The sequence below is a fragment of the Oryx dammah genome, unplaced genomic scaffold (genome assembly GCF_014754425.2).
Source record: "Oryx dammah isolate SB20612 unplaced genomic scaffold, SCBI_Odam_1.1 HiC_scaffold_4, whole genome shotgun sequence".
Taxonomy (NCBI): Eukaryota; Metazoa; Chordata; class Mammalia; order Artiodactyla; family Bovidae; genus Oryx; species Oryx dammah.
Genome location: NW_024070188.1, coordinates 53,773,896 through 53,796,105, shown reverse-complemented (window position 1 = coordinate 53,796,105; position 22,210 = coordinate 53,773,896). Strand labels below are relative to the sequence as shown.

At 36.7% G+C, this 22,210-nt stretch overlaps 1 protein-coding gene across 5 annotated transcripts in view; it reads left to right on the top strand.

Moving 5' to 3' along the window:
* PTPRK (protein tyrosine phosphatase receptor type K) overlaps positions 1-22,210 on the top strand; it is a 598,135-nt gene that overhangs the window by 217,752 nt on the left and 358,173 nt on the right. For all 5 annotated transcript variants that reach the window (XM_040238871.1, XM_040238869.1, XM_040238870.1 and 2 more), the window contains exon 3: positions 10,474-10,745. In XM_040238871.1, the coding sequence (XP_040094805.1) occupies positions 10,474-10,745 (272 nt within the window). The remainder of the gene's footprint in view (positions 1-10,473; positions 10,746-22,210) is intronic.

Genomic DNA, 22,210 nt, shown 5'->3' with positions numbered 1-22,210 from the left:
TTTCCAGTATGATTCTCTGAACTATTTAACAGAGAAAGGAATGAGTGTGATGAAGGAACACGTATTATGGATCTGCCTGATCAGTGTGGTTTAGTTCATCATAGACATAGTCTCATGTGGTCCTGACAGTACACCCTAAGGGCTTTAGGCATTTCAAGACAAAGAAACCCAGACAGAGAAAGGTTTAATTATTTGCCCAAGCCAGAGAGTTGAAGAGATGGGTGATAGTGGGTAGAGGAAACTGGTATCCTAAAAAATCCTGATGAGAAAAGTGCAGCAGGTTGTAAAATTTGCCTGCCTTTAAGAGGGGGGTAGGTGATAATTAATTCACACTTTTAATAGTAGGTTGCACAGATTTTCTGTATAATAGAGGTGAAAATAAAAATTCAGGTGGTCAAAGTAAGGGCCAGTTGGGTTCATGCTTTTGCTTTCCAAGATGTTGTAGGGGAAGGAGATTAAACTGTAGTACAGTGTTTGGCCCAGTTTCTAGATCTTAATGTGTAGCAGGTAAACTTCCTGAGGTGACTAGTTTCCCAAGAAGGAAAAAAGTTGTGCTCATTTCATCTGAAATCTTCGTACAGTTCTGTGTTTTATGAACATGTTAGATGCTGTTCTTGAAGATAAAATACATTTTATTTTCAAATGTAAGATGGCTACCTAGAACAAATACAAAGCCCTTACTCAGGAATTAAGAGAAATTTTATTCCTGCAGAATGTAGATTAAAAAGTTCAGACAATGAAACAGACAGAGCTTCCCTGGTGGCTCAGACGGTAAAGAATTCACCTGCAATATGGGAGACCTGGGTTTGATCACTGGGTTGGGAAGATCCCTTGGAGGAGGGCATGGCAGTATTCTTGCCTGGAGAATCCCCGTGGGTAGAGGAGCCTGGTGGGCACAAGCTATGGTTTTGCAAAGAGCTGGACACGACAGAATGACTAAGCGCACACACACACAAAGTTGTTGGACTAGAATCCTGTGAAGTTGCATGTTCAGTTCTTCTGTGTTGGAGCTTGGGGGACAAATGTAATTTTTAAAAATGTGTGCCTCATTCTGTCTTTTAGAAACAAACTTAGTGGAAGGCATTATCTTAAGTAATAGAATGGGGGGAAGGAATAGTTAGGGATTTGGGGATCGACATGTACACTCTACTGTATTTAAAATGGATCGCCAGCAAGGTTCTGCAGTATAGCTCATGGAACTCTGCTCGATGTTATAGGGCACCATGAAAGGAAGGAGATTTCCGGGAGAATGGATACATGTATATGTATGGCTGAGTCCCTTCACTGTTCACCTGAAACTATCACAACATTGAGTTAATCGACTATGTATCAATACAAAATAAACAAAGAAACAGAAGTTAGATAGATGTTTGAAGAAAATAATAACAGACGGCAACAAAAGTGAGGGCACATCTGTCAGCCTTACCAAAATTATGGGATCTCTGGAGGGAAGTCAGTATTGAAACATTGTTTTAAGAACATTGTTTAAAGTTATTTCAGATTTACTATTTTTCTCCCTTCTTGTTGTCTCTGGAAAAACAGTACTGCTATAACTTTTGAAATTCTTCAGTTTTTTGCTTGCTTTTTTTTTCCTTCTTCTTTTTTTTCTTTAGTTGAGTTCACTAAGACTTTCCCTGTGCAGAATTCGTCTGTTAAGTGCTAGGAGGAAAAAGAGGTTTCTGATCTTGAAAAGACTGCATGAGAGCTGGGAAGGTGCTCTGATCGATATGGTACATTTGTAACGTAAGAGAGCATTATGGAAGTGCTGCAGACATGCGAGCAGAAAGCACAAATAGGTGTCATAAAAACTTTCCACTCCGTGCTGAAGGCTCCTGACATTGTTCTAGAGTTTTGAATGAACAAGATAAAGTATGATTTTTCTGTGTGTGTGGAGTTTTTCAATCAGATAAACAAAGTGGATTCAGTAAATGGTAAGGGCTATGAAGGCAAAAGAATGGCATGTTAGAAGCAATCTTGGAAGGAACTACTTTATTAACAGACCAGGGAATGCTTCACTGATAGGTGGTATTTGAGCTGAGACCTGAACGATAAAAATAAGCCAGCTGAGGAGAGAGTATTCCAGGCAGAGGAAAACCTGGTGTAAAAACACTGATAACAGACATAAACTTGGATTTTTAAAAGGCAGAAGTCCACTGTAGCTGGAGCTTGCTGAGGATGAGAAGGTAGGAGATAATGTGAGAGAGGAAGGCAGGGGCCAGGTTGTATTGAAGCTGATGGGTTAGAGTGAAGTGTTTGGGTTTAATTCTCACTACAGTGTGGAGATGAGAAAAGATGAATTGTTTTGGGAGAATCTGGCTGCCTGTGGAAAACTGTTGTAGGACTGCTAATGTGGAATTCATGAAACCTGTTAGGAGTCTATTCTAGTTGTGCTCCTGAGAAATGATAGGAGCTGGATGAACCGGCTAAGATGAAGAAATGTTGGATGGATTGAGGAGACAGTTTGGAGGCAATACAGATTGTTAGTACAAGAGGAAAGTGAGGGAAAGATCAGCCTGCTTTCTAGGTTCTTAGTTTTAGGAACTTGCTATATTATGTTGCCACCTAATCAGATGAAGCAAAATGGGATAAGGAGAAGAAGCTTGATTAAAGGAAATGAGAAGCTGAAAAATATTGTGAAAAGCAAGACATTGCTTTCAGTTTAGTAATGGCAACATAAATGCTTAGGGATATTAATCTTAAACAACACAGAAAAAAAAAATCATCCCAGATGGATTGGGACCCAAATTGTGATTTCAGTTGTCATTGTTCCTTTTCTTGTGGTCCTGATTATGGCTTCTGAAGCTGGCTGGGCAGGAAACTGTATTAGTGTTCAGCGTTTTTAGTTTTTTCACATCAACAGTTTCTGGCATGTTTTTTGTTTCTACTGGGAAAACCTCACTCAATGCCAAGAACTAACTGTTTTGCACAGTGTGTTGGTGCTTTGGTAGCTTTTGATAACTATTCAAAATGGTCTTCAGAACACACAAAAATGCTTTTCTTATTAAGATAGAACATTACTTAGACTTTGGACTTGGACTAGAACTATACAGTTGGCTCTTCCTGGGTCTGTTCTTCTCAGCCTCTGTAATCACATGAGCCAGTTCTTTGCAATAAACCTTTTTGTGTGTGTATCTATTTGTTTCTCTCATGAACCTTGATTAATACACCCTTTCTATTTATACTGGTGTAAAAAATTCAACTTTTTCAATTTTTATTCTCCAGACATCCAACATCTCAGTAAAGACTTTTGTTTCGTAGAGAACGTCTATATACTATGCAACAACTGAATGAGTAGATTCAGTGTAAATATATACACTGATAAGGTTCTCATTATAGCATGGAGTTGAAAAGAATTATGCATGTTAAAATATAATGATTCTTCACATGTACTCCAGGGACTGCTGTGGGTTCCCAAGACCATGTCAGAGCATCTCTAAGGTCAAAACTACTGTCATAATGACACTGTTTTTCTTATTTTCTCATGAGTGTATGGTATAATTTCTCAGAGGCTACATGATATTTGATATTACAACAGATTGAATGAAGAAGATATCTTCTGTTAAGTCATACATTAAAGAGATTTGCAAAGATGTGCCTCCTTTTATACCATTTTTTTGGCAAAATGTAATTTTTCATAAAATATTTTACTTGGGTTATTATATAATGGATTTATTATTGTTAATATTAACTGAATTAACAATTTTTTTTGAAATTTCTTAGTTTGAATTTCTAGTATGGTCAGTATTGATAGAACTCACAGGAACAAAGGCTCTTTGATATTCTCAATATTTTTAAGACTGGAAAAGAGATCCTAAGACTAACATGTTTAAGAACCATTGCTGTAACAGAAGGTTTTATATATATAGTCAAGAGTGACTCTGATCAAAATGTTAAGTGTGTACTTCCAAACATTATACTCTTTTCATCAAATGATTCTGTTTGGAAGCAATATAAATCAGTTCCAACTGTTTGCTTTATTTTTGTTGTTGTTCTGAGGTTTTCTGATAATTTATCTCACATATAAGTAGAGTTGGTACACTCTCAACAGTTATATTTTAAGAGCTAGTCTCTTTGTCTCCTCATTCATTCAGTCATTCAACTAACCAACTAACTAGTATTCATTGAATTTCTATATGCTAGGTCCTTGTTAGATGTTGTATCAGTTCATTGCTCAGCAGTGCTAAACTATCCTTTATTATCTGCTCTGTAAGAGTGTAGGCTGGCTCTTTAAGCATTTCTCCTTTGAAACCAGCACAGTGTTAGCTTTGTCAGTAGAGGGCCCCGAGGGCGCATTTTAGTGGAAAGGAGCTTTTAACTCTTGATTGAGCTGTGTTTCTATTTTAGTTTCTTCTTGCTGGTCCCACAAGGCTAAAAGTTTCCCAGTGCTTGCAGTGCCTCAGAGAGCTTGCAGCGCCAGTGCTGGCTGGTGACTGCCTTTCTGTGGCTCTCCCCAGCATTCACAGAGCTCACCCCAAACCTGCTGTGTGCAAGTGTTTCCTGCTTGCAGCAGGTGTGGAACAGCTCTGCCTGAGTGACCCAGCCAAGTCTTCACCACCCAGCGGGCTGCAACCACATCTTCTAAGCGAGTCTGATTTTCAGCAGTCTCTCTCCCTGTTCCACATTTTTTGTTCCTTGGGTATTGTGGTTATCCTTTAGGGTTCTCTTTATACCTTTAAAATCTCTATACTCTTGGATGAAATGATTGGATGCCATCGTCGACTCAATGGCCATGAGTTTGAGCAAACTCCAGAAGATAGTAAAGGACAAGGAAACCTGGTATACTGCAATTCATGGGGTCGCAGAGTCGGATATGACTGAGCAACTGATCAACAACATTACCCTCTTATAGTTAATAATTCTTTATATTATACTTTTGCTGTTGTATTTGTTTGTGTGGATTTTCTCTTTTGATTGGACTCTTGAATGGATCATGTACTTTCTAAGAGAATATTATTACTCTTTTGCAGGATATAAATGTTCCTGTGTAAATTATTTAAGACTTGTGTAAAGGCAGTGTATAATTAAGGGATAGAACAAGAAAGGCTGATACTGTATATCAAAGGCAGGGAAAGGTCAGGGTGGGCTGGGGCTGAAGAATAGTGTAATGATTGACTAGGGGCTAAGATGAGGGGAGGCTTTCTTATAAGAGATTGAACCCGTTCTGGAGGAGGAAACTGGTGTGATATGTGGGAGAACAGTGAGTGCTCTGTCAGGTTGGTGAAGCTGGTTTGTGAAGAGAAGTAGTGAAAGGTAATGCAGTACTTTGGGCAAGATCATGGAACGTGGTCAGTACTAAGCAGAGAAGTGGAAATTTCTCTCTGCTTACTTTACAGGAAAATACAATGGATTTCGAATAAGAGCTGACTTAATGAAAATATTGTTAGTGTTCAGAAAGATATATATATATATACAAATATAAATGAAGGAAGTTTAGGATGAAGTGTAGAAACCTATTTATCATTCATTATTTTCTTAGCAGTTAATCCTATTTTCTCTGTTACTATGTTTTTTCATAGAAGTATAGCATAAAGATAAAATTTTCATTAATATGGAAAATTCGTAGGACGTTGTTTATCTAGATTTTGGACTGTGGTGTTTATGAATACGGAATTTGTTTTCTTTGGCTTTCTAAGTAAAAGCTGCTAAGTACTTGCAGCCTCTCTTTTTTAATGAATTGAAGTAAATAAGAAGGTCCTAGTTTTTGTATTGTTGTTTTTGAAAGCCAAGAAGCTGTTAATCTGTGGCATAAAAATAGATTAATTTTTAAAGGGCAAAAAAACAAAACAAAACAAATGCCGTGTTTATTTGCTAAGTATTTATCATTATCCATTTGATGGTCCTCATGTAAGATGGCATTCATGTAGTCTTTCTTTCTTTAAAGTACAAATCTATTGCATGCCTACTGTAGAACATTCAGTGAATATGTGTGAATGAAAATAAACCAGAAGACAGAGTACAGCACCCCCCTGCCCCGAAAATACAGTTGACATTTTTTATGCATTTTTGTTTTCTTTCAATTGTATCTACATGTTTATGTGTTCATATATGAATATACCGACTCACTTATACCAATGCTTTTATTTAATATAAATATATATATTTTCATAAGTGAGTATATTTTATAACCTGTGTATTTTACCTAATATATTGTATTTTCCATTAAATGTTTTTAATAATATCATTTTTAATGACTGCATAAGTATTCATCAAACTTTTGTCATAATTTTACAAATTGCCTATTATTAGAATTTTAAATACTTTCTCTTTTCCTTATTTTAATGAGGAAAATGAAAATTTTTTTTTAAGCCTTTATCTTTGTACATACACGTGATTATGTAGTGTACCTTCCTAGATTTGGAATTGCCAGAGCAGAAGGCATATAACTTTTGAAAGATTTTTGATTCTCATTGGCAAATTGCTTTCCAGAAAGGCTATACTTTTTAAAAGTTTTAATTATAAGGATTTATGTTTTCTTCCTCTGTCTTAAATGATATATTTGAGAACTCTGTTGCTCAAGAGACTGTAAGGGATATTTGTAAGGCCACACTAAAGAAGTCACGTTTATTAGAAATTAGCACATTATATTTATGTGCACACAGATATTTCATTATTAAGCCTTGAGATAGCTAAATTACAGCTGAATAGAACTAAACTCATTGGAAATCTGAGGGATTAGTTAGCTGATAACTAAACAATAGTAAATATGCTTAAATTATAACGTGAAGAATGAGGAAGTGCATATTACAGACTTTGTTGATTCTATGTCTTGGTAGCCAGTTATTCTGGGAGACTGTGGAAGTAATTTTTAGAAGTTGATAAGAACAGCATAGTGTTCTCTGTGTTTGGGATGATGGAAGGGAATCTTGTGTCAAACAGGCAGCTTACCTCTATGGTGCCTACAGGGTAAATTGCCACTATATGAAGTCAGATTGCAGAAGGATTTAGATGGCTTTTTGATGCTACTGCTTGTTTCCTCCTTTTGGGAACTGTGAAATAAATGCATGATATTCCATCAGTTCAGTTCAGTTCAGTCGCTCAGTCGTGTCCGACTCTTTGCGACCCCATGAATCGCAGCACGCCAGGCCTCCCTGTCCATCAACAACTCCCGGAGTTCACTCAGATTCACGTCCATCGAGTCAGTGATGCCATCCAGCCATCTCATCCTCTGTCATCCCCTTCTCCTCTTGCCCTCAATCCCTCCCAGCATCAAAGTCTTTTCCAATGAGTCAACTCTTCGCATGAGGTGGCCAAAGTACTGGAGTTTCAGCTTTAGCATCATTCCTTCCAAAGAAATCCCAGGGTTGATCTCCTTCAGAATGGACTGGTTGGATCTACTTGCAGTCCAAGGGACTCTCAAGAGTCTTCTCCAACACCACAGTTCAAAAGCATCAATTCTTCGGTGCTCAGCCTTCTTCACAGTCCAACTCTCACATCCATACATGACTACTGGAAAAACCATAGTCTTGACTAGATGGACATTAGTTGGCAAAGTAATGTCTCTGCTTTTGAATATGCTATCTAGGTTCTTCATAAATTTCCTTCCAAGGAGTAAGCATCTTTTAATTTCATGGCTGCAGTCACCATCTGCAGTGATTCTGGAGTGCCCCAAAATAAAGTCTGATACTGTTTCCATTGTTTCCCCATCTATTTCCCATGAAGTGATGGGACCAGATGCTATGATCTTTGTTTTCTGAATGTTGACCTTTAAGCCAACTTTTTCACTCTCCTCTTTCACTTTCATCAAGAGGCTTTTTAGTTCCTCTTCACTTTCTGCCATAAGGTTGGTGTCATCTGCATATCTGAGGTTATTGATATTTCTCCCAGCAATCTTGATTCCAGCTTGTGTTTCTTTCAGTCCAGAGTTTCTCATGATGTACTCTGCATAGAAGTTAAATAAGCAGGGAGAGAATATACAGCCTTGACATACTCCTTTCCCAATTTGGAACCAGTCTTTTGTTCCATGCCCAGTTTTAACTGTTGCTTCCTGGGCTGCATACAGATTTCTCAAGAGGCAGGTTAGGTGGTCTGGTATTCCGTAGCACTCCGAAAATGTAGCAATAGTCAGGCTACATTGAAAGAAGTTCATTTAGCAGAAACATTTTATAAAAATGAAATATCAACACTTCTAAAACTTTATTTAGCTTGCATTGAATGTCCTTGAAATGCTGAAACAATTTGGCAAGGTTTTATTATGTGACTTCTAATGATCAAATTGAAATTCCTACAAATTAATATACTTTGGTTATCCCATTTTCTTAATAAGAAAATTATTGTAGCTTAAAAGTGCAACTGGCTGTAAATGGCTAAATGGTCTTAATGGTAAATATCATACTATATAAATAAAATGTGAGACAAAACATTTTATTTCAAAGTTTATTTCATAATGGAAGAAAATAATTATTTGAAAGCCTATAAGTCATTTAGAGAGCACTATTTGAAAATTGACAGAAGTCATAATTGATGCAGACTTGTAAGAATAATTTAAATCCACTAATGCCATAATGTGTCACTGAAAAAATAGTGATAGCCATGGAGAAATAAGTCACTATGTTTGTGAAGAAGCTGAGGCCCAATAACACTAAGTCGCTTATCTAAGATCTCAGATCTGGTCCTTCTTAAAAGCCATAATTGATCTGTTCTGCTGTAGTGAATCTGAAAGACATCTTTGTAGTTCAACCATGGACTGTAGAATGTGAGTATAACCAAGAACAGAAGCATCCTGCTTCTATAAATTGGTTTGGGATCCAGAATATCTTATTTGAAAGAAAAGGACTTAATTTCTTCAAAACATACAAGGATAGTTTATTCTATGAATGTGCAGTCTGTGAAAATCAGGAGCGGGGAAGAAGAGAAAAGAAAAGAATTTCAGGTTAGAAGAGAAGACGAGAACTAAGAAAAATTAAGAGAAAGTAATGTCAATGATGATCACCATAGTAAACTTATTCTGTCCTTGGCTTAAGTAACTAACAGTATTATCACTTGAAATCTTCACAAAAGTTCTGAACCATATAATACCCATTGACCAGGAATTGGTCAGACTTGAAATCTTGAAATTTTGGTTTCTTAAATAGTTGAAGCCCTCCTATGTGCTATGATTTGAACTTGTAAATTGAGGGTTAATTGAGCTGGGTTGACGGGTAGTCAATGAGTGGTTAGTGTGCCATGGAAACAGTTACTATGTTTTAAGGAGGAGACACAGAGAGTTGATTAATTCTTCAGGTTTGTCAAGAAGAGAGGTCAAAGTGTAACCCTTGTAACACTGGGTTCTGTAACACTACATATAATACATTTTGGGGGGGAGTGTTAAAATGACACCCTAGGGAAAAATATTTTACAATAAAATTTGTGTTCTACTTTAAGTGTGATAAATGGGTATCATTACTTGAAATGTAAATATTTACATTTTTGTAATATATGTCTTTGTTAACATCCACAGAGACATGAGAAAAACTAGTTTTTTTTTTTTGTTTTTTTTTTTAAAGCTCCTTGGACTAATATCAGCAGTTAATGTTCAAATCCCATTTTTACACTTAGCTCTGTATGACTTTGCTTGCCACACACAGAATGTGTGTTTGAGGGTGGGAGTATGAGGAACTGGGAGGGTGAGATTCTTTATGTTCTTTTCCTCCTCCTGTTAGATTTTCAAATGAATATTTATTAAGCCAAAGGTAGTGGAGTAGATTAGTGATTTCAAACCAGATATCTGGCAGCTCTATAAGACCGTAGAGACTATTGCAGATTCAAGGACAATAGGAGTGGTGATTAGCTGTCAACTTAGCGGAAGAGGCTCCAAGTAGGTGAATCTGCTTTGTGTCAGATTCTCAGTTCTAGAAATTTTGGCATTTTACACTTCAGTCCTCACAGTTACCCTGCAAAGTATCCTTATTCCTTGAGCAAGTCCAGAATTCTTAGTACATTGCAAAAGGTCACACAGCTTGCTTACATGATGATCTTGGAATCTGAGATCAGAAATTGATTCCAGTGCCTGTACTCATAGCCCCTCTCTGTGTTAAAATTATGGATGGGGAGAGAATAATACACTCCCTCTGTAAATCAGGCCACTAATACATTTCTTTGGTTGTTTGCTGAAAGACCTTCGTTTAGCAAGAGTAGAGATAATTTAGGGTGGGAATCTGGACTGAATCTGGCTCTGCATGATCTGTTTGACTTTAAGTTAGTAATTGTGCCTCAGTTTCCTAATCTGTAAAATAGGAATAATAACAGATTGTTGTGGAGAGTAAACTAATTTGTACATATTATGTACTTTGAATAATGTCTGTTACCCCCTATGAATTCAATTCATCTATTCACTTGTTTGATATCTTTCTATATCTCTGTTCTGGAAGACATAGTCTTAAAATTAAATTTAATACTCAGAATAGATTGGTATCATTTTTAGCTTTATTTCTGTTATTATATTTTCCCTCTTGCTTATATATCTATTTGGTCTTATTTTATGTGATATCATTTCAGGTTCCTATATGATAGTGGACTCTTCAGATCATGACCCTGGAGAAAAAGCCAGACTTCAGCTGCCTACAATGAAGGAGAACGACACTCATTGTATTGACTTCAGTTACCTGTTATACAGCCAGAAAGGGCTGAATCCTGGCACTTTGAACATATTGGTTAGGGTGAATAAAGGACCTCTTGCCAATCCAATTTGGAATGTGACTGGATTCACGGGTAGAGACTGGCTTCGGGCTGAGCTAGCAGTGAGCACATTTTGGCCCAATGAATATCAGGTAATCATCTGTTCTTTTCTATTTCATGATTTGATGTCCTTGGATCTCACTGTGTATATAATACTTAGAGGTAAATACTAGCCTCATAGGGATGAGAGATGATTTCTTTAGTCCTCCTCCACCACTGTTTTTGAGAAAATGTTTAAATACACTGGCACAAAATCTTCAAAGTACAAAAGATATTTCAACATATGGAAAAAGGTAGTTTAGGTACAAAATTTGTTGGTTGTTTGGCAAAGAGCTGCTTACTGACAGACATTTCTGTATCTCTGTTCTGGAAGAAATAGTCTTATTGAGCTGAGCATAATATTCAGACCAGATTGGTTCAATAACTTCCTGAAAATAATATTCAAAAAATAAACATGAAATAGGGCTTCATGAAATATGTTATCTAAGGAGAAGCATCTTCAATAATTTTAAAATATTTTGTCAGTTATATAAAGTTAAAAAAAAAAGCAAACAAAACCTCACCAAGAATTTGAGTTCTGGCTTCAAGGTAAAACTAAAGGATTTCAGTAAGAGTTTAGAGTCTTCGTTCTAGTGACTAAGTGACTGTTTCATTCTATCCCATTGCCACTTGACTGTCTAATTACAGAGTAATTAGACTCTGTACCTGATAGGTACATGACCTATCAGGGCTTTTCCAGCCCAACCATTAAAAAAAAAAAAGAAACGTGGTCCATATGTTGGACCAACCAAACGTGGTCTTTGGATTCCACTCCCCACAAATGCTTGATTTAATTATGAGTAAACTGGACAATAAATAGTGTCAGTACCTACATTGTGAGTTGTGTGACTGAGTTTATATGGTTTAACTAAAAAAGACCATTTACCAGTTTGGAAAGTTGTTAAGTAATCTTCATGTGAGGTTCAGTACCTGGTAACAGAAAGTTAACTCTCCTGAAAATTCACTTCTGTGCTAAATCTTGGAATTTAAACTTTTAAAAGATTTGCCTATTTGTAGCTTATTATAGAGCTTAACAGAGATGGGTTATGTAAAAGTATATTTTTATTATCATTGGTGAATAATTTATAAGGTGATAACAGTTTTATTTCTGTTTTGAAAAAAAGCATGTTAAGCTTATCTTTATTCCTGGGAAGAGGGGTGAGGGGATCAATCCATTGTTTTAATTGCTTTGTTTTTGAATTGATTTTTTGTTTGTTTGTTTTATTAAAAGTCTCTTACTTCATAGTTATAGTTCTAAAGGTAAAGGTTCTCCATTTAGGGTTATGTGTCTATGAAGATTTCAGTGGATTCTTACTAGGTGCTAGTTGATTCCATTATTCCTGAGCAAAAGGCTGTTTCTCAGCAATCCTGGAGAGCCATCTGCTTCTTCAGGGCGCACAGCTCTGGGAGGGCTGCTTATGTGGTGGGTGAGTGGATGGAGCTGTGTAAAACCAATGCTAAAAGCACTGAAGCAAGATTAATGGGCTCATCTCTGACAACAGTGGGCTGATGGCTGTCATTGCTGGGTCAGCCTCACAGCACATTGTCTTTATATTAATTTCTTTATAATCTGTTACTGGAGCTTAACACAACACTGAAAAGAAAAAACTCTGATTCAGCAAAATAAAGCTGTCAATGAATTCAGCCTCCTTAAAATAAGTTAAAGCTCAGATAACAAATGTAGCAGAAATATTAAAAATTCGGATTCTAGAGTCCAGTTGCTTATAGTCAACACTGATTTTTGTTTGCTACCTGCATAGACAGTTCAAAAGAATGAAATTGTTAGTTATATCTTTGGAAATAAAAACCCATAGAGGTAGATTTTGGTAAATTCAACAAATAATGTATCTGTGGTATCATACTACTGATCTTTTGTAACTTAGAAATAGCATACATTATGTTTTCTCCTATTTTTTGGTAAGATATATCTTTGAATCAATGATATAACATTTTCTTTCTGTCTCTCTTTTTTGTTTTTTTTACCAGCTTGTAATTTCTATTTTATTTTGTTATTTTAAATTGAAATATAGTTGATTTAAAATGTTATCTTAATTTCTGCTATACAGCAAAATGATTCAGTTATACATATATAATATCTTTTTAATATTCATTTCCATTATGGTTTGTCACACTTTACTGAATATAGTTCCACAGTAAGGCCTTGTTGTTTATCCATTCTATTTGTAATAGTTTGTCTTTGCTAACTCCAAACTCCCAGTCTATCCCTCCTTCCTCAGCCCCTCCCCCCATAACATTTCCTTATGGTGCAGATTTCTGTAATGTTACTTTTAATGCTGAGTTATAATACCAGGAACTGGATGAATGTGTCTTTGTTCAGTCTCGTTTTTCATGACAAAGCTGCCTAGGTTACTTGTACATGCAGTACTTTCAATAAAACTGTGCAAAAGGAACCTGTGCAAGGTTCAACCTGGCCAATGAGATCTTTTTGGAGATCTCTTTGAGAAAATGATTGCTAGATACATAGAACCTGTGGGTAAATGTCTCTTTGTTGCAGACTAAAATTTGAGCAATAGATCATTTCTTATGTGATTACTTCCACATCCTTTTCCTTAACCTGCAAAACTTAACAATCAATGAGAGAAAATAATAGAGTAGAATATTTTTTATTCATGCGCTTAGTGCTCAATAAATTACTTGATTGCTGTTTTCATCAATTTTTGTCATTCGGATACTGGTAGTATGTGAATATCAGTTATTAGGAACAACTGTATTTATGTAGGCTTTTTGCTGTTAGGAAATAACATGAAAAACTTTTGACTATTGCTTAATGCAGAAACTTTATGTATTTTTAAAATTAAAATATAGCCATTGCCATGTGCCATTTTACAAGTCTCCTCTTTATTCTTAAAGAAATACCATTTATTTTTAATTTTTCCAGACTCTAGGTTAAATAGAATTGTGATATTCATAGAAATTGATCTCCTTGGTTCCACAATTTTCTCAACTTCTCTTTTCCAGAGATCTTACACTCTCTGGACTTCTTTAACCTTTTTTGTTTGTTTATTTTAACTTTCTCATTTTTCTAACTCCCTTTTCTTTTGTTTGTCTGGTGAAGATGCCTCTCTTTCTTTGCTTGAACCAGTCTGTATCTGACCACCCATCTTGTACAACCCTTTTCACCCAACTTTACTAATAACAACAGAAGCAATCAAAAATAGGCTGAGAATACTACTACTTTTAATTATTAATAGTATGGGATAATCTTTGTATAAAAATCATGATCCTGGAAGTGAAAACAAATGGTCTTCACAAGCCAGTCCTTCTCTTTTCCATTTTTCTGTTGAACTGAATATCTGAAAAAGATATAATATATCTTTGGTATGGCTTTCCCTTCCCACAGATTCCATCTTATCAGATGCCTAAAGAGAAAATTGATGTGGTAATTTAATTACTAGTATTCAACTTCAAGAAACCTCAGATTTGAAAAAAAGTACATGAAATTGTGAAATAAAGGCAAAAGTGATTCTTTGAATAATTAATTTTGGTTACCTGGAAGATTAGGATAAGGGCCCATGGACACTTCCTAGGTGAATCTTGACTCTCCTATTTAGCAGATGTACAGCCTTGGGGGTGTTTTTTAATCTCTTTGACTATAGTTTCCTCATCTGAAAAATGAGGATCACAACAGTACCTGTCTCACTGGGTTTTCTAAGTATTAAATGAGCTAATACATACAGAGTGTTTAGAAAACACTCTATAGTAGTTGTTAACTCTATAGTAGTAAACTACTCATATAGTGGGTGTTTATCATAAATTAGGTTAACATTATGTTGAATAAATAAAAAATAACGTGAACTCTATTGGATTTAATAACTGCTCAGCATTTTTCTTTAATTGTGAAACATACTATATTTTTTTTAAATAGCAGATTTAGGTTCATAGCCAATTTGAGAGGAAGGTATAGAGACATCCTTATGAATCCCTGGTTCCCACACATGCATAGCCTCCCCCATTATCAACTCCTACCAGAGAGGTATGATTGATGAACCCGTGTTTGTTATGATAGATGAACCTGTATTGACACATCATAGTCACTCAAGGGCCTTCCCCAGTGACGCTAGAGGTAAAGAGCCTGCCTGCCAATGCAGGAAACATAAGAGACTCAGGTTCAATCCCTGGGTTTGGAAGATCCCCTGGAGGAGAGCACGCAATCCATTCCAGTATTCTTGCCTGGAGAATCCCATGGACAGAGGAGCTGCAGTCCATAGGGTCTCAGAGGGTCAGAATGGCTGAAGTGATGTAGCACAGCACAGCACAGTCACTCAAAGTCTGTAGTTAATTTTAGGGTTCACTCTTGGTGTTATGCATTCTAAGACTTTAGACAAATATATAATGACATGTATTCATCATTATAGAATCAGAGTATTTTCACTGCCTGAAAAGTCCTTTGTGTTACGCCTCCCCTCTCCACCTCACTCTCTTTTTTTCTAGTTTTTAATTTATTAAAATGTCTAATTTTTTTGCACATCATTAACACATCATGCTAACTTCTGGAGATACATAGGTAAAATCCCTCTTTTCCTGACGCTTACAGTCTAGCTTGGCCCTTTACAAATGTAAAGATAAATAAATGTAAAGATAAAAATGTTAATCAGAGGTGGGGTCTGCCTTTAAGGCGCCTCATCCAGATGGGCATGTGAGATATGCGTAGATAAAACTTTGAAACAATAGATATTTAATAGCAATTATTAAATGACTTAAGAGGGATAGATATACAATGAGGTGGGAAAAATGCAAACAAAAGAATTGTTTCCAATGTAATTTGAGACAGAAATGGAACTAGAATTCTTGCCTCTTGATTTCTCTGTTCCTTGATTAGTTTGCTTTCTAGCGTATCTGTTTTGGTTAACCAGCACTGTCTACAGTGAAACAGGATGAACAAATGTGAATTTTATTTCTGACATAAGCGTTGCAGTGATACAATAATACATAAGGAATTATTTCTCACCTGAGTCTTCAGAACAATAGATGTCTTTTTAGCTTAGTGTATTAATTATGGAAAGTATCATATTACATGCATTTTATTTGCCATGGTTATAAGTTGCTAATTCCTCCTATTTTTATTGACCTTAAGTATGTATTGAAAATTTTTAAATTGCTCGCTAAACAGAGGCAAAAAGAAAGAAAACAAGAAAACCCTCAAATATCATGAGATATTATCTTAGTGTTAAATCTGAACTGAAGAATAGCACACCTCTAAGAATATAATTTTCTCCACTCTGGAAATCTGACCTGTCTTGAATGTGTAAAACTAAATTCTGCTTTGGGATTAAATCCATTAGTTTCTTAGTGAACAGTGAGGTTGTTACCAAATGAGGCAGGCAAACATAACTTCCAAAACTATTAGTGGAAACCTAATCTGCTGTTTTCCATTAACTGGGTGCACATCATTAATCACAAGAGTGATGCATGATGAAAACTACAGGGGTTTGGCCTGAAATTGGAAAGTGATAATATAGCAGAATGTGCCTTTTTTTTCTCACCCCCTGATTCACTGAGAAATAAACACTGAACTTTTGCAAGCCATTTTCTTCTTAACATTTTCCACTGGTTTAAAAAAAAACCCAAAAACTGTAAGGGCTGGACAAGCATGGGGTCTTTTATTTTTGTTTCCATTTTAAAGGTTTCTGTTAACATGTATTGCACTGATATTTTGGCAGTGAAATGTTTGTTGCACTCCAGAGATACTGCTGCTTTGGATCCAAGAAGATTGGGACTTAAACCAAATGACTGTTTACATAAATAAAAAGTCTCTAAAAGATTGCTCTTGAAGGAGAGGGGCTGAAATAAGAGCATGCTCATGAACCATCCATGCAAAGCATGAGGAAAAGAGGATAGCACTCCTGTGCCATAGCTCTTGGGATGCTTCCAATTTTTATTGGTCTTTATCCAACCATGTAGAGCCCCATGGAAGAAAGGAGGGTAGCAATATTTTTCATTCCTAGATGGATTTTCTGTCCTAGTCTGCTTGAGGAACCATAACAAAATACTACAGACCAAGTGACTTAAACAACAGAAATTTATTTCTCTTATGGTGTGAATCAAAGTGCTGGTCTATTTGTTTCCTGGGGAGAGCTCTCTTCTTGGCTTACAGATGCCTACCTTCTCCCTGTGACCTCACATAATAAAGAGAGAGTGCTCTGGTGTCTCGTCCTCTTCTCCTATGGGCAGAAGACCAATCAGATTAGGGTCCCACTCTTCTGACCTCGTGCTAAGTCACTTCAGTCATGTCCTACTCTTGCGACCCTATGGACTATAGTTTGCCAGGCTCCTCTGTCCATGGGATTCTCCAGGCAAGAAGAGTGGAGTGGGTTGCCCCGCCCTTCTCAAGGGGATCTTCCCCACCCAAGGATCGAACCTCAAATGCCTCCTGCATTGGAGGCAGGTTCTTTACCACTAGCACTATCTGTGTTCTTAATTCCTAAAGGCACAGTCTCCAAATACAATCACATTGGCAATTAGGATTTCAGCATATGAATTTGGTGAGGTGTTGCAGGGGACACAATTCAGTCCATACACTAGGTATATTTTATAGGGGTAACGTCGTCATTTACAACCATTATAAATGACTCTGGCTCATTATTTTATATGACAGTATTGCAGATATTATGAATTTTCTGTTCAGTAGTCTTTCTACTCACTTTTTTCAGATACTTTTCCATCTTACTTACTTCCCCAACTTACTTTGCAGATAGGAGTGGCACAGCATTAGCCAATGAGTTATGATGGAAAGTCAGCTGGGAGACTTCCGGGAAAGATGTTATTCCCTGGTTAAAAAGAGATCTATGTGGTTGCATGAAAACATGATGCTTGGCCCTACTGCAATTACTTTGTAACTCAGAGAAACAAGATAACACATTAAGGGTAGCAGAAGAAAGTACGGAAGGAACCAGGGTCCTACTCTCAGACAAAATGACAACAACAGCAGCAATAAAAATAATATTATAGCAATTTTTAGTTGAGTATTCTCCCATGCAGTTTAAGACATCCTATTATATCATGTCATATCTTTGTTGACCTTTTAGACAATCCTGCCTCTCAACACATTGTTTGTAGATAGCACAAGTGAGATATATGGCAAAATTAAAAGTATTTGTATCTATCCATGGGATCGCTAAGAGTCGGACACGACTGAGCAACTTCACTTTCACTTTTTACTTTCATGCATGGAGAAGGAAATGCCAACTCACTCCAGTGTTCTTGCTTGGTGAATCCCAGGGACGGGGGAGCCTAGTGGGCTGCCGTCTATGGGGTGGCACAGAGTCGGACACGACTGAAGCGACTTAGCAGCAGCAGCAGCGTGAATGAAGCAGTTAATAATTTTCAGTCCAGTTGCAGAGAGAAGACAAAGCTATATACCTGAAAATGTAAATAGAACTATGATAGAATGAGTCAATGATTGAAAGGAATAGAAAGAAAGGAAGGAAGGATAATTTGTTGAGTTTCTACTCTGTATAAAACACTGAGCTGGATACTTCCATAAATGTCACTTTTACCTTGTTTTAATACTTGATCAAGTGTTAAGTGAATGTTTTTTATCTTCATGCATGGACTAAGTTGCTAATTATGAAATGGTCAAAATTATTGCCCTTTTCCTCTTTACTAGTTTAATTTTGCTTTAAAAAAATTGGACTTCAGCCATATCAGTGACATCTGAAATTAATCATAACTTAATAGGCTTACTTAAGTTCTGGTAATAGTATTTGCCTAACATTGGCATTCTGGGTCATTTTTACAGTAGCACCATACTTTCTGTTTGATGGGCTGTTAACAAAACAGCTTTCTGCTGCTCAGTTTTACTCTTAGTGATACCCTGTTTGTTTCACTGAAAGTACTCCCAATAGATTTGACAAAACTTCCACATTATTACTGTCGTTGTTTTTCTTTAAAATTACCATCCTGCGAGGGTGACTTCTGTCTGGTTGTGTCAGTGATTTGCCTTTGTTATAAAACACCTGCTTTACTTTTCCTTTGGACTCTGTTTGCTTTGATTCATTGATGAAAGTTACAGTGTGTAAACAGATTAAGAAAAAAGTCCTAGTAACACAATTACTATTGCAAGTATATGACAGAAATCTCTTGTTATTCTACTATATCATACTTGTTTTCATTTAGTGTGGTAGGAACTGCCAAGTATCCCTTCACTAAGTTTTTGAGAAATATTTCCATGAATTAGTGCACTTCCCATTTAACAGATTGGAAAAATAATGAGCAGTAAGCAGAGTTAGGCAGTGTTTGTTCAGTTGATGACGTTTCTTAGTAGTTTGTTTCATCTAAGGGGATTGAGGAAGACAGATGTTCCAAAGAGTGGAATAGATGCCCATGTTTCTCTTGCTCACTCACTTGTGTTCAGCTCAGCTTGTTGATTCCAGATTAATGCAGTTCTGATTCCTTGTTTTCCATGCCTCTTTATCCATCCACTCCAATATTCTTGCCTGGAGAGTCCCATGGACACAGGAGCCTGGTGGGCTGCTGTTGATAGGGTCACAAACAGTTGGCAACTGAGCACCCACACATGGGCTGATCTTCATTTACTAAGATGAACAAAAGTATATATATCCTACTGGGGCAGATTGATTATATTCTTTGCAGCCAAAGATGGAGAAGCTCTATATAGTCAGCAAAAATAAGACCGGGAGCTGACTATGGCTCAGATCATGAACTCCTTATTGCCAAATTCAGACTTAAATTGAAGAAAGTAGGGAAAAGCACTAGACCATTCAGGTATGACCTAAGTCAAATCTTTTACGATTATACAATGGAAGTGAGAAATTGATTCAAGGGATTAGATCTGATAGAGTGCCTGAAGAACTAAGGACAGAGATTCGTGACATTGTGTAGGAAGCAGTGATCAAGATCATCCCCAAGAAAAAGAAATTCAGAAAGGCAAAATGGTTGTCTGAGGAGGCCTAACAAATAGCTGAGAAAATAAGAGAAGTGAAAGGCAAAAGAGAAAAGGAAAGATATACCTATTTGAATGCAGAGTTCCGAAGAAGGGCAAGGAGAGATAAGAAAGCCTTCCTCACTGATCAGTGCAAAGAAATAGAGGAAGACGGTAGAATGGGAAAGACTAGAGATTTCTTCAAGAAAATTAGAGCTACCAAGGGAACATTTCTTGCAGAGATGGGCATGATAAAGGACAGAAATGGTATGGACCCAACTGAAGCAGAAGATACTAAGAAGAGGTGGCAAGAATACACAGAAGAACTGTACAAAAAAAGACCTTCACGACCTGGATCATCACGTTGGTGTAATCACTCACCTAGAGCCAGACATCCTGGAATGTGAGGTCAAGTGGTCTTAGGAAGCATCACTATGAACAAAGCTAGTGGAGGTGATGGAATTCCAGTTGAGCTATTTCAAATCCTAAAAGATGATTCTGTGAAAGTGCTGCAGTCAGTATGCCAGCAAATTTGGAAAGCTCAGCAGTGGCCACAGGACGGGAAAAGGTCAGTTTTCATTCTAGTCACAAAGAAAGGCAATGCCAAAGAATGCTCAAATTACCGCACAACTACACTCATCTCACAGGCTGGTAAAGTAATGCTTGAAATTCTCAAGCCAGGCTTCAGCAATACATGAACCGTGAACTTCCAGATGTTCAAGTTGCTTTTAGAAAAGGCAGAGGAACCAGAAATCAAATTGCCAACATCCGCTAGATCATTGAAAAAGCAAGAGAGTTCCAGGAAATCATCTATTTCTGCTTTATTGATTATGCCAAAGCCTTTGACTGTGTGTATAACATCAAACTGTGGAAAATTTTTCAAGAAATGGGAATACCAGACCACCTGACCTGCCTCTTGAGAAATCTGTATGCAGGTCAGGAAGCAACAGTTAGAACTGGATATGGAACAACAGAGTGGTTCTAAATAGGAGAAGGAGAAAATCAAGGCTGTATATTGCCACCCTTCTTATTTAACTTATATACAGTATTCTCAGTATCATGAGAAACACTGGGCTGGAATAAGCACAAGCTGGAATGAAAGTTGCCAGGAGAAATATCAATAACCTCAGATATGCAAATGACACTACCCTTACGGCAGAAAGCAAAGAAGAACTAAAGAGCCTCTTGATGAAAGAGGGGAGTGAAAGAGTAGGCTTAAAATTCAACATTCAGAAAACTAAGATCATGATATCTGGTCCCATCACTTTCTGGCAAATAGATGGGGTAACAGTGGAAACAGTGACAGATTTTATTTTGAGGGGCTCCAAAATCACTTCAGATGGTGACTGAAGCCATGAAATTAAAAGATGCTTGCTCCTTGGAAGAAAAGTTATGACCAATCTAGACAGCATATTAAAAAGGAGAGATATTACTTTGCCAACAAAGGTCCATCTAGTCAAGGCTATGGTTTTTCCAGTGGTCATGTATGGGTGTGAGAGTTGGACTATAAAGAAAACTGAGCACTCAAGATTTGATGCTTTTGAACTGTGGTGTTGGAGAAGACTCCTGAGAGTCCCTTGGACTGCAAGGAGATACAACCAATCCATCCTAAAGGAAATCAGTCCTGAGTATTCATAGGAAGGATTGATGCTAAAGCTGAAACTCCAGTACTTTGGCCACCTGATGCAAAGAACTGACTCATTAGAAAAGACCGTGATGCTGGGGACGATTGAAGGTAGGAGGAGAAGGGGACTCCAGAGGATGAGTTGGTTCGATGGCATCACCGACTCAATGGGCATGAGTTTGAGTAAACTCTGGGAATTGGTGATAGACAGGGAGGTCTGGCGTGCTGCAGTGCATGGGGTTGAAAAGAGTTGGATACAATTGAGTGACTGAACTGAACTGGGACAGAATCCCTAACCAAACACAAAAATACAAGATGCAAGAATCATTTCCTTCATTTTCATTTACTAATCCATTTAATCTGACAATGCTGTACCATTTATAAGTACAATATCATATCAGTAAGAAAATTATAGATAACAGGTTAAAATCAGTTCCTCCTCAGTTATTTTGTCTGCTTACTTTGATGGTTAATTAGAATTGGTGGTTGTTTCCATAGCCTTTCTAGTTTCTGTACAACTTTAATTTCTGTGCCTCCTCTGTCCATTTTCTTGTCAGACTGATTTTTCTTTATCTTAGACTGCATGTGGTGTGTAACAAAATATTGCCTCATCAAGGGAAAAACAAAACTAAATTGGGTGACAGTATGTTTTTATCTAAAATTTAATTTTTTTGCTGTGGTGATTTCAGTTTCCATTCTTAGAACATAATGGAAAAAGGAAAGGTTGTAATTATGTCTTTTAGTATAAGCTTTTCAAACGAAGGAATGTAGTTGGTAGAAAATACAAAGGAAATGTCAGACATATTTGTAGTTTCTATCTATTTTATTATTCTTTTTGATAATGTATAGAATAATTATTCTGTTGTTAGTAATACAAGTGGGAAATTAAAGGAAAATAAACTTTGGACTTTGTAAATTAAAACATCCACTTATGTAATCTAGTAGACAATTTGTGGTGCGTTTTAGCTGTCTTGATTTTCAAAAGGAATTTT